This window comes from Procambarus clarkii, chromosome 78, assembly GCF_040958095.1.
Source record: "Procambarus clarkii isolate CNS0578487 chromosome 78, FALCON_Pclarkii_2.0, whole genome shotgun sequence".
NCBI classification, from domain to species: domain Eukaryota; kingdom Metazoa; phylum Arthropoda; class Malacostraca; order Decapoda; family Cambaridae; genus Procambarus; species Procambarus clarkii.
Genome location: NC_091227.1, coordinates 10260393 through 10274026, shown reverse-complemented (window position 1 = coordinate 10274026; position 13634 = coordinate 10260393). Strand labels below are relative to the sequence as shown.

Genomic DNA, 13634 nt, shown 5'->3' with positions numbered 1-13634 from the left:
ACTCCTGTACACAAGGATGCCTGAAAGATCAGGTGAAGTGGAATACTGAGCTCAGTTGCACATTCTCTCAGAACCCAAGGTGAAACTCCATCTGGGCCAACTGCTTTGTTCTTACTTAGCTCCTTTAACATATTTTTCCACTTCATCTCTAGACATCTCTCTATGTTGTTCTCTGGAATTTTTATTGTATCTGGTTCTCTGAAGATTTCATTTTGTACAAACACACTTTGGAACTTTTCGTTTAATGTTTCACACATTTCCTTTTCATTTTTTGTGAATCTATTTCCCATTTTCAACCTCTGGACATTATCCTTTACCTGCAATTTGTTGTTTATGAATTTGTAGAATAGGCCCGGTTCTGTTTTACATTTATCCGCTATCCCTTTTTCAAAATTTCTTTCTGCCTCTCTCCTTACTGCCGTATAGTTGTTTCTTGCATCTTTGTATTGCTGGTATGTTTGGGGGTTTGGCCTCTTCCTATATTGATTCCATTTTTGTGTCTTTTGGTCTCTGGCCCTCTCGCAATTTCTGTTGAACCAATCCCGTTTTCTGGCCCTGCATCTCTGTTTTGGTATGAATGTATATGTGCCTTCATCGTATATTTTGCAAAATTTGGCATACATTTCATTTACTTCCCTGCTTGGTAGCAAGTCTGTCCAATTACTCATTAAAATTTGTTCGAAGTTCCCAATAGTGACCTCTCTTGAAATCAAGTTTATCAACTTTTTCAATGTCCCCATTTTCTTCTAGATGGTATCTTAAAGTATATTTAATGTCCAACAGGACGTGGTCACTCTTTCCCAAGGGAGGAAGGTACTGGATGTCAAATATCTCTTCTTTCCTGATGAATACTAGATCCAATACTGACGGTACATCTCCTTCCCTCATTCTTGTGGCCTGCTTGATGTGTTGATACAAGAATGTCTCGCAGATTTGTGAACCTCATTCTGATGTCCAAAAGTCCTCCGTTCTTGCTTCATAGGCCTCCCAGTCTATTGCTTTGAAGTTGAAGTCTCCCAGTATCAACAGTCGTGCTTTATCTTTATCTGCTTGTACAATAATATCTCTCATGACCATTATGAGGCCCTGTCGTTTGTCATCCAGTTTTTCCTTTGTCCATGTGTTGCTTGCTGGTGGGCTGTAGGCATTTCAAATTATCAGCTTATCCTGATTCCAGACCTGCAATGCCATTATGTCAATATCTCGAAAGTTTTCAAATATTAACTCTCTTACCTTCAGGTGTTGTTTAACCAGCACAGCCGCTCCTCCTCTCTTCCTAGTTTTCCTGTCACGTCTCCAAACTGAATAGCCCCTTGGGAATACGACTTCATTTAATATGTTTCCTTCAAGTTTCGTCCCTGATAATGCGACAATATCTGGGACCTTAACACTATCGCACTCTTTGAATGTCCCTGGCGTCTGATTTTTTCTCTCGAGTCCGAGCATCAGACTGTGCTCGCACCCGACAAAAAAATATTTATATAAAATTCATTTATTATCCAATCGACTTCAGAATAGTTTCAAAATGAGCGCCTTTAGAGTGCACACAATTTGATACCAAAATGAAAGATGTAACACGAAACTTGATGTCAGAACACTTGAATGATTATAAATGCATTTTTGGTCCAAATTTTAAAATATTTGTTAAAATTCTATTTATTGTGCTATTATTATGAGACTAGTTTTAAAATGCAGGCTTTTAGATTGCGAACAATTTGATACCACAATGAAAGATGTAACACGACAATTTATGTCAGATCACTGGAAAGATATGAATAATTTTGTGATGAGCGTCCAAAATTAAAATATTTGATAAAATTCCAGTTATTGCTCTATTATCATGAGAATTGGTTTTAAAATACACACCTTTATATTGCGAACAATTTGATATCAAAATGAAAGACGTAACACGAAAATTGATGTTATCAAACTAAACGAGTATACACATTAGGCTGTGGTGTGCAAATTGGTGCTCGTTCACGGGTAACTTTAGGCTTTGCTGCGGGGAGTCACGCCGGGCTTTTGAACATTATGTACATATACACCTGCTGGGAATTTAATTGCGAATACAATGATACCAAAACGAACGACGTAGCGCGAGAATTAAGGTGAGACAACTGAAACGAGTATACCTTACCTGTACACATTTCGGTGTTGCTACTCGCTCGCCCACACGCCGGGTGCATGACCTCTTAAGTTGGCGGCGTGCATGCCCAGGGCGTGAAAGTGTTAAGCTGAATTATATCTTGCAACTCCAAAGTTTTTGACATCACTCCATCTATGTTGGTATATACAATTTTCAGGAACGTATTCCCTTTCCCTTTGTTCTATACGCCCCCCTTCCACTAATGATTTTGTTGCCTTGTTTTTATGTACCATTTCACAAGCTTTCCAATCCCTGACACTTTGTAGAAAAAAGAATTTGTCTTCATTTCTACAGTATTCCCATTTAGACATTTTTCTTCAATGAGGTTCATTTTCAGCTTTTCTCTGTCCTCCTTTGAGATATCTTGTCTTATTGACCAAAGTTTGCTAACCTCATCACTCTGCAACTTCCTGGCATTTCTAAGTATTTCCATTATGTTTTTCACTCCATTAAACATCACCCTTAAGGGGCGGTTCTTGTCTTATTCATATTTACCTATTCTTCTAAAATCACTGACATTTTCCTTTGAGCCTTCTCCTAAACCTACTACTTTCTCTGATTTTCATCTCTTCTGCTGCTCGGTCCACTCTAGATGAAATTTCCTTCTCTAAACATCCAAAAATTATTATGGACGCCTATCTGCAGTGTATTGTACTAGTTTACTTTTGGTAACCAGTTCTTTCCTAATTGCTTGCCTAATTTCTGCTTCTTGTTGGTCATTTCTGGTTTTGACTTCCGAACACACTTCCTTGAAGTGTGGAAAGTGGGAAGCTTTCTACTTTGTGTGGTGTGGGAAGCCATCGTGGCTTGCCTCCTGCACGACCCGGATACCCCTCTATAATGGATCCTTCTTTCGCGTTTGGATCTTCTTGTCTTACTGGGTTCGTTATGAGGTTCCGGAGTCGTCCTGGCTTGCAGATTGGCCCCCCTCTTCTCGTTGGAGGCGTGATATTCGTTCTACCGGTCCCATGCGCTTGAGTGATGCGAGGATTGTATGGTGGTTCAGGTTTTCCTGAGGGGGGGGGGGGGGGGCGACTTTGAGCACCTCAATGCGTGCTTGTTCGCCCCTGCCCTTCCTCGGGATGTCGGCGTTGTGCAGCTTCACATGCAGGTTCCCTCCCTCTCGGCTGTGCTGGTCGCTGAGGACTTGCGTGCCTGGGGCATGTTCACTTCGGTCTTGCGGTTCTTTTCTATTCTTGAGTTGTCCTCAGACTGGCTTGAGGATGATGTGGAGGTGCTTGGGGCCGGTCATGGGTTGGGTGCGTTAGTCTTGGCTGTGCGTGCGTCGTCTGCTCATTTGAAGCCGTTTGCGCTGGTCCTGCGGGATGCAGTGTCGCTGTTTTTTGCTTCCCATCTCGCGTGTCGGCAGGCAGTGCTTGCTTCCTCTGTGGAATTTGCTTGGGCCCTAGCTCTTAGGTTGTTTTTCTTTTTTGTCCCTTGCTGTTTGCAGAGTCTGCAGTGATGCAGTATCAGCAGGCAGCTTCTTCTAGTTGTCGTCCCATGTCAGACTTGTTGGTTCTCTGGGGGGCCCATGGAGGTCTTCCCAGAAAGGTCGTGCCAGGGTTCAGGGTTCCTCCCATCGTGGTAGGCCAGTGGTGCTAGTTTCGGAGCTGGTGCGGCCTTCGGAACTGTCTTCGTCTGGTCGGCACACTGATCGCTCTGTGCAGAGGTCGGGTTCTCGTAAGGGGCGTCGGCCCTTCCGCGGTTCGTCCCATTGACGGGGCGATGGGATAGGAGGGAAGCTCGCTCTGTTTGCTCACGCCTGGTCCCACGATTTGTGGGCGCTTCGGATTGTATCGTGCGGCCTGCAGTGGCGTTGGGTGACTCCTCCTTCAGAAGGTTCGGGGTTGGTGGGGCAAGCCTTCTCTCCTGTGCTCAGTCGGGTCATCTCAGAGTGGGTTCGCTTGAGCGTGGTCGAAACAACCTCATCCCTCCGTTGGGTTTCTCGCCTGTTTCCTGTTCCGAAATGGGACTGCGCGGACCTCAGGTTCATTCTGGACTTGTCCCGTCTGAACCCGTGGGTTTATTGCCCCACCCTTCAGATGACTACTGTCCCAGGTCCGTCCGTCTCTTGAAGCCAGATGCTTGGATGGTATCCCTGGATCTCCGGGACACATATTGGCATGCCTCGATTTATCCGAGATTCAGGGATTGCCTCGGTTTTGTTGTAGGATGTCAGGGTTATCGCTTTCGTTGCCTTCCATTTGGCTTGAATCTGGCACCTCGCGTTTTCACACGCCTTATCTAGGTCGTGGTGGCCTGCCTGCGTCTTTTAGGAATTCGGGTTCTGGTCTACCTCGATGACTGGCTGGTTTGGGCTCCCAGCCGGTCTGCATGTCTGCTCGCCAGGGATTTAGTTATTTCCCTGCTCACTGGGTTTGGGTTTCTGGTGAACTAGAGGAAGTCGCATCTAGTTCCCTCTCAGGGAACTAGATGCGAAACCAACCCAAGGCCTCCGGGGGCCTTGGGTTGGTTTCTGCATCGCCGACTTCCTCTTTGGGTTTTTCGGGGTTCACTGCCTTGGCGTCTACCAGAGCCCTCGCTCGATGTGTTCATGGAAGCGTCATCTCTTGGCTGGGGCTTTGTGACCAGTACTCACCAGGCTGGGCAAGGGCAGTGAGGTCCATCCTTCTGTCGGCCACACAGCACAGTGTGTGAGTTCACGACGGTGTGGGTGTCGCTTTGGAGGGTTCGGGTCGCTTATGGATTGACGATCAGGCTCCATTCGGACTTCTCCCTGGTGGTTTATTGCCTGAACCATTGGGGTTCAGGAGAGTAGTCCTCTTGGCCCCTTGGTGAATGGCCATCCTTGATTTCAGGCGCTGCTTGCTTGGTGTCCGAACCCGAAAGACTTCCCGTGGCTCTGCCTCTTTCAGCAGATCGATCCAGTCCGTTACGTGGCTGGTTTGCTCTTATCCTCGAATCTTCACGACTGGTCTTTCTGTCTCGAGTCTATCACCACTTGCATGGTGAGCAGGTGGCTTCATTGCTGATGTCCCACCTGTGTGCTTCATCTCGGCGGCAGTATGAAGTTTCCTGGCGGTCATTCTGTTATTTCTTGTCCCTTCGTAGGTTTACCTCTGTTTCTGATAGGGTTGTTTTGTCCTTTCGTGGATGTTTCAGGACCATCATCTTATGCCAAATACTGTCGCCTCGTATCGTGCAGTGCTGGCAGAACTGCAGCTGCTTGCGTTCAGCATTGATGTTACTTCTGCACCATTCCTCAAGCTGTCTCATGCGTTGTTTCATCTCCGGCCTGCTCATGTGCCGCCAGAGCTGTCCTGGTCTTTGGACCAGGTGTTCTCCTTTCTCTCCTCTCCTCGATTTGTGGTGGCCCCTTTGGTTCAGGATTGTTTTTCCAAGGCTTTTTTCCTTTTGGTATTGGTGCTTGGGTGTTGGGCAGGGGAGCTTCATGCTCTCCTCTGGCGCAGGGGTTTCTGCTCCTTTGGTCCTGGTGGTAGGTTTGGTCATTTGCAGCCATCTCCTTTTCTGGCAAAGAATGAGACTGCTGTTTTCTGAAGGGATCCTTGGGTTGTTGATGCTTGGTTGATCAGGCTGCATGATCAAATTCAGAATTCAGCCTCAAAAATCGGAACGTGCATCATGTGTTGTCTGGTTGCAGCTCTCCACCGTTACCTGCGCGCCACGGCCTCGGTGGCAGGGGACTCACTTTGGGTTTACCTGTCTTCCCTGTTCCAGGGTTCGGGTCTCCCAGGTTGTCCGCAGGGTTATTCGGTTCAGCCAGCCTGCGGTCTATCCTCGTGCCCATGACATTTGTATATTTTCTGTGCTGGCTGCTGTCTTCAGTAACATGTCTTGGGGCTTACATTTGGGCATGGGTTTTTTTGGAGGTCGAACAGGGTCATGGCCACTTGCTACGTTGTCAGCGTTCTTGGGCCTAGTCAGGCCTGTGTCGCTTTGGGTTGACGGTTGTAGTCAGTTGTCTCGACTTTGCGTTGAGGAGCGAGGGTCGACAAATTCCTGGGTATGTCCCTCTTGTTTTTTTGTCTTTGGGTAAGTAGCTCCTGGGAGCCGAAGGGGCTTCCCCCAGAAAACCAATGTTGAATGTAATAAAACGCAATTTTCTGGGTGAGACCTGGAGGCTCCCTGGCAGCCTTCTCTCCCTCCGGTCAGTGGTTTTTCCAGTGTTTTGACATCCAGCCTCAGAACTGCAGGATGGATAGCAGGTGCGAGGGTCTGGGGCTCTTGCTTTCCCCTCCCAGGGAGGGTGGGAGGTTGCACAAAGCGCTTACCTTTCTGGGTGCCTGACCCGGTCGGTGGTAGACATAGAATAGACATAGAATGCTTCCAACCACACACGAGAGGGGGGGTCTATAAGCCATTGCTCCTCGTGCTTCTCTGATTGGGCTAGGTTTTGACTCCAGGTCCCTGGTAGGCCTAGAACTCCATGCACATTGATGCCAAGGTCTAATATATTCATAGCAGCCAGGATAGCTCCGGGAAGCCTCCGGGTCTCACGCAGAAACTGGCATTTCATTACATTCAACGCAGGATTTTTGCAAGGGTGGATTTAGGTCAAATAAATTCATTATAATTTATTAAAATTTACTTTATTCACATGATTCTGGTATTAAATTGTGTGTTCTAATGTTTACACTAATGAAACACAATTGTGGCAAAGTAACAAAAATGAGATGCATTTTGAGTATTGGACCTTTTGTAACATTTGAGTGGGTACACACACACACACGCATGCGCACGCCTTGCGGCTGAGTGGACAGCGCTCTGGGGATTGTAGTCTTATGGGACCGGATTCGATCCTGGCAGAGGCAGAAACAACTGGGCAGAGTTTCTTTCACCCTGAAGGTACTGTTCTCCATGCAGTAAATAGGTACTTGGGAGTTAGACAGCTGCTATGGGCTGCTTCCTAGGGATGTGTGTGCGTGTGTGTGTGTGTGTGTGTGTGCCCGTGTGTAAGAGATAATAAATGTACAGTAGTAGACATAATAGAGGAAAATAGATTGGTTAGAAGGGCGGGGTCCAAGAGCTAATGGCTCGATTCTGCATGCACAAATAGTAAACACACTCACACACACAATGTATATATATGTGCATACTGCCCAACATCCAATGCAGAGGGTGACAAATTTTAAAAAGCTTTACACTATACTTTATACTATAATGTTATTTATTCCACTTTCCTTGCTTCTCTTATGTTTGTCGTAACTTATACTGCCCTCTTTTTTTTTTTCTCCCACTTTCATTTCTTTTGCAACAAAATTCTTGGCATTTTGCATGCTTCAATTTTAAATTATAAGGAGAGAAAGTACTTTTATCTGTGTGATGGAGATGTCTAGTAGTACAGTTTTCTTTAAAATGATTTAAGCATCTTTTTTTTTTCTGAAACACATGGTGTAAGGATTGTCTTTAGCCAAAATAGTAAACCTTCTAGCCTTTGTACTTGATATGTTGGGAAGGAAATGAGATTTCTAGAGAAAGTATGGTTAATTGTTTAGAGTAATTGTGCTCCTGTGAAAATGTGTAAAACAATGCGAAAAGATTGCAGAAATGTCTGATCAAATTATAAGAGTTTATAGCTATATCTGTACCTTTTCCATGCCTTTGTTTTGAAATGTTACTCACAGCTGCTTGTTTTGATGCTAATAGTATTAATTCTTTATAGGAAGTGTTGTATTCTGTACTCAAATTTGTGATAATCTTATTACTATTACTGTTCCTTCTTGCAGGTCAACAGCATCAAGGAATCAATCCGACGAGGTCATGATGATTTAGGTGATCATTATTTGGACTGCGGTGATCTCTCGAATGCCCTGAAATGTTACTCTCGTGCCCGAGATTATTGCACCTCCTTTAGACATATTATTAACATGTGTCTTAATGTGATTAAGGTAAGGGAAAGTGGCTACCTTTGTGTGGTTGTTTTACTATAGCTTTATACTGGGTGTGATGTTTTAATGTACATAAAAAGCCATAATGTTTATTTTAACCCTTTGGCTGTGATAAGCAGACCCGTTTGTGGAACTTGCCTCTTGCTACAATGAACTAGTTATATAAAATGCCTGGAAAAAATTGCTTCTGCCTCCTATATCTTATGTTCAGGCATCAGGCCTTCAAAACAAAAATTTTGAATCTTTCTACTGCCATGTAGCAGTGATTCAAATTCATCACAAATACAGTACTTGAATGTAAAAGACTGTCATTATTATGAGTTCTTGAATAATTAATCATTTGGTGGCACTGTGTGATAGTGGTCACATCCAGGAAATAGGGCCTGTGTTGCAGAATGTGACCTCCATCTATGTGTATAGAAAAGTTTCCAAATCATTGAATGTTTATCCAGGCTCACTGACCTTTAGAACCAGTGCTTGTACCCAGTTGTCCCATTCTTAAGGTTGTAAGGGTATAAGGTTGAAGTTGGATTCTGATTGTGGTACTTTCGACTGGTCCAGGACGGACCGAAACATGGTCGTTCCTTCACCTTCTAGTGTGTGGTCTGGTCAACTTTAGCCACGTTATTGTGACTCATCACTCGTACTTTCCTTTGTTTTATGGAAGGGAAGGATTCCATCGTTACCTGAGGAAGGCCGTGGTTGCCTTGCACTCTACCTATGACAATCTACAATTTAGTTATGAAGTTGTTTGCCAGTGATTTATCTACCCTATGAGACAGCCAGAATGAAGATTGTGTAATAAACAAAACAAAATTTTTTTAAGAGTTGGAGAAAGATGGGTTGCAATGTATTTGTATTTACCTAATGTGCTTCAAGGTTATGACGATACTTTGCATTACTATTCTATATATAAAATGACAATATAGAGCTATGCAAAAGATGTACATTGGCCACAACACAGCAGTTGCAACATCAGGATCTGCTGGTTGGTACAAGAATTCAGTCAACTATGAACCACTTATTTTGATAAAAGGGAGCAGTAGAACAACAGAAGTACACTTACATTGCATCAGGCTTGGATACCCATGTGCATGAGAAATAGGCTTAAAGGTTCTGGAAGATGAGAGTAAATGTGGAGAAATGCCTGACAGACCACTGGAATGTTATCTAACACAGTGCACAGTTACAAACCCAATAAGATTTTAACATAGATTCAACAGAGCAGACAGAGGTTGTTGTTAACCCTTTAACTGCGCACGATTTAAACTGCCCATGAATACACGGAGTTCACCTCGCCTTCATCAGGGCTCTTGTAAACAAACACCATTTAAAAAAAAAAAAATCGTGGAGCACATTTCTGGGTGTGAGGGCCTCGGTACCGAGTGAGCCACCAAGGCTGGCGCACACAGCATGAGCTCACAGCACTGTTGTTTAGCGTGTGTCCACAGCATCGCCTAAAAATGTTAAAATATATACGTACATGTTATTATTTAGTGATGATAGTACTGTATTACAGAAGACCCCTGACCGTGATAAAAATTACCAGGATTCTGATAATAGCAGGATTGTTGTGATAATTAGTGCTGAATGGGAGCCGGTCGGCTGAGCGGACAGAATGATCCTGTGGTCCCGGGATCGATCCCGGGCACCGGCGAGAAACAATGGGCAGAGTTTCTTTCACTCTATGCCCCTGTTACCTAGCAGTAAAATAGGTACCTGGGTGTTAGTCAGCTGTCTCGGGCTGCTTCCTGGGGGTGGAGGCCTGGTCGAGGACCGGGCCGCAGGGACACTAAAAAAAAAAAAAAGCCCCGAAATCATCTCAAGATAACCTCAAGATAACCTGTAGTGGGAGGAGTAATCTTGGTGGGGAGGGAGGTAGCATTGTCTTCTGAATCTGTGACCACTTTTTACTGTCTGGACTCACTATACCAGCTTAGTGGTTCGCTATGGTGAACAAAACATGCAGATACTTATATATAACGTCTGTATATAGTGAATATAAACAAAAACAGTATGGTGGGAGGGGAATGTTGGCGAGTCAGGTGAGGTGAGGTAGGGAGGGAGTGGCAGCCAGTGGCGGGCTGGCTGGTGTGTGTTGGTCACTCCTTGCTGCTGTTTAACTCAGCATACCAACTTAGTGGTTCGTTATGGTGAACACAAATGTAGATACTTTGTATATAACATGTATATATAACAGCAAAAGGAGTGTTGGGAGAAGCCATTTTGGTGAGGGAGGTGGCATCATTTTCCTGACTTGTCATGCTGTATAAGGGTGGCCACTATGCTCTTTGTGCACTATACCAGCTTAGATGAACAGTTATGGTGAACAGAACATGTAGATACTTATATATGTAACATCTGTATATAGTGAATAAAAGCAAAAACAGTATGGTGGGAGGAGGATGTGGGCGAGTGAGGAGTCGTTGAGGGAGGGAGTGGCAGTGAGAGGCTGACTGGCAGATGTGGTGGCCACTCCTTGTTGCTTTTTGACTCACAACACCAACTTAGTGGTTCGTTATGGTGAGCAAAACATGCAGATACTTATATATAACCAGTGCATATAGTGTAATAACCAACAAACTATTTGTTTATTATTTTATGAACATAATATTTGAATCACTAATATGCACACCATAATTTTGAGTACAACGATGATTCACACATTTTATTATATAAATATATATCATACTACACACTACTGAATAATATTACAGCAAAAAAAAAAAAAAAGAAATCAATCAGCGACATTGAAATAATTAGGGAATTACAGTTGTGGGCAACTCCTGCCTGACAGCTGGAGAGAAGCAGAACTCCCTCCCGACGCTTGCTGAGTTAGCGCCTCCTTTTTTTTTTTTTTTGAGATTTTTTTTTTGAGATATATACAAGAGTTGTTACATTCTTGTACAGCCACTAGTACGCGTAGCGTTTCGGGCAGGTCCCTGGAATACGATCCCCTGCCGCGAAGAATCGTTGTTACAACCAAGTACACATTTTACTGTTGCGTTAAACAGAGGCTACAGTTAAGGAATTGCGCCCAGTAAATCCTCCCCGGCCAGGATACGAACCCATGACATAGCGCTCGCGGAACGCCAGACGAGTGTCTTACCACTACACCACGGAGACTTTTGCCAGACTTCCCCGCCCTATTGTGGCCAAAATATGCCACTTAGGATTTTTTTTTTATTTTTTCAGAGATCAGGGTACACAAATTAACAGGTTTATAAGAATAACATTTCAAATAGTCCGAAGCAGCTTAACCCTTAGACCGCCCAATACATAAACAGATGATTTGAGAAACAAAACCGGACCCGCCAATACATTAATAGCTGTTTTAGTGTCTAGCACCTTAATTTAAATGCCCCACGTGGGATAAGGGCAGCTATAGTGCAGCCACGACCGAAAGTTGACAGACACCACCTAGAAAAAAATTGTGGCCAACATTCCTGGGTGTGAGAGCTTCAGTACTGAGTGATCCACCAAGGCTAACACATGCAGCATGAGCTCACTGAACTGCTATTCAGCTTGTGACCACAGCATTGCCTAAAAATGTCAAAATATATAGTATTCATGCTATTATTTAGCGATGATAGTATTACAGAAGACCCATGACTGTGATAAAACTGACCAGGATTCTGATAATAGCAAGATTGTGGTGATATTTAACGCTGTGCTCCATGGTGGGAGGAGTAATGTTGAGGGAGGAAGGGAGGTGGCATCGTCTTCTGACTGTGTGTGGCCACCTTTTATAGACTGGACTTAAGACACCAGCTTAGTGGTTCACTAAGGTGAACACAAATGTAGATAATGTAGATACTTATATATAACGTGTGTATAGAGTGTAATAACAGCAATAGGAGTATGTTTGGGGCCGCCATTTTGGTGAGGGAGATGTGTCGTCTGCATGACGTGTCTTGTTTACTGGTGGCCACTATGGTTTTTGGGCACCATACCAGCTTATTTGTACAGGTATGGTGAATAAAACATGTAGATACTTATATATAATGTGTGTATATAGTGTAATAACACTGCAAACAGTATTGTTGGAGGAGAAATATTAGTGCGTCTGGCCTTGAGGGCGGCCGCCACCAGCTGACTGTGAGAGTAGCTATGTCTTGTTGCCTTTACTCACCATACAACCTTAGATGTACAGTTATGGTGAACAAAACATGTAAATACTTATATGTAACGTCTGTGTATAGTAAATAAATGCAAACACAGTATCGTGGGAGGAGAATGTGGGCGAGTGAGGAGTTATTGAGGGAGGGAGTGGCAGCGAGGGGCTGGCTGGTGTGTGGCGGTCACTCCTCCTTGCTTTTTTGACTCTCAACACCAACTTAGTGGTTTGTTATGGTGAGCAAAACATGCAGATACTTATATATATCCTGTGTATATAGTGTAATAACAGCAAAACTATTTGTTTATTTTATGAACATAATATTTGAATCACTAATATGCACATCATAATTTTGAATACAGCGATGGTTCACACATTTTATTATTTAAATATATCACAATACACACTATTGAATAATATTACTGTAAGAAAAAATCAGAGACATTGAAATAATTAGGTAATAATATCTTTGTGGCAACTGCTGCCTGACAGCTCGGGCAGAGCAGACCTCGTCTGGCGACTGCTCTGTCAACACCTCTTTTATGCCAGACTTCCCCACCTAAATGTGGCCAAAATATGCCACTTACGATTTTTTGTTATTTTCTCCTGTGATCAGGGAACACAAATGAACACTTTTATAAGACGAAAGAATTTTTTGGCATTTTTTTTTTTTTGTTGCGCCTGTGGGTGTTGAAGCCATTATGATCCTTAGCGGTCCAAGGGTTAAGGGTTAAACACATGTGGCAAAATCTTACTGAAACGACCATACGAGTCATAAATACTAACACTCCAGGCCTAGGTAAAACGAAAACCAGCAACACTTAATGGGCCAGTCAGAGGCTTAGGGCCCCCGTGCAGTTTTGCTGAAAAAAAAAAAAAATACAGTGGAACTTTGGTATTTGAAATGGTTCCTGAAGGCGGTACGAATGCCGAAAAGTAGGAATGCTGAACAAATTTTTTCCCATAAGGAATACTGTAATGTAAATTGGATTAATCCATTCCATACCTCAAAAATAAATATATTTATGCAATGATTAAATTAAATAAATGTTTAAACACCATGCACTTTACCTGCACTTAGGAGAGGCATATATGGATGGTGGTGAGGCAGAGGAGAGATGTTACTCTTTGGCAGGGGAGTCTCCTTACCATTATAACTTTTGATAGTTGTGCTTCTGTGGGTGCGTCTCTCTCTTTTCTGTCTTCTGTTTTCCTCTTTACACTCACTGGATGCTTTTCTTACAAGAAACTTGTCCAAGGATGATTGCTTTTGCCTGCAATTTAAAATGTTTCTAAAGTGAGACATAGCATTGTCATTCAATAGGTTTTTAAGGGTTTGTGACAGCTTTTTTCAGGGTGATATTTTTAAAGAAACCTTTTCATCTCCCTCCCATTTTGCACACATTTCTTTTATTAGAGAGCCGGACTTAGGCATTCAGTACCAAACTCGGTAACAAGAGCAGACACAAGGGCACCACTTTCATATCTTTCTATGAGTTCT

The 13634-nt window shown here is 43.5% G+C and overlaps 1 protein-coding gene across 1 annotated transcript in view; it reads left to right on the top strand.

The window, feature by feature from the left end:
* CSN1b (COP9 signalosome subunit 1b) overlaps positions 1–13634 on the top strand; it is a 100040-nt gene that overhangs the window by 26868 nt on the left and 59538 nt on the right. Inside the window, exon 5 of the mRNA XM_045727491.2 lies at positions 7855–8016. Coding sequence (XP_045583447.1) covers positions 7855–8016 — 162 coding nt within the window. The remainder of the gene's footprint in view (positions 1–7854; positions 8017–13634) is intronic.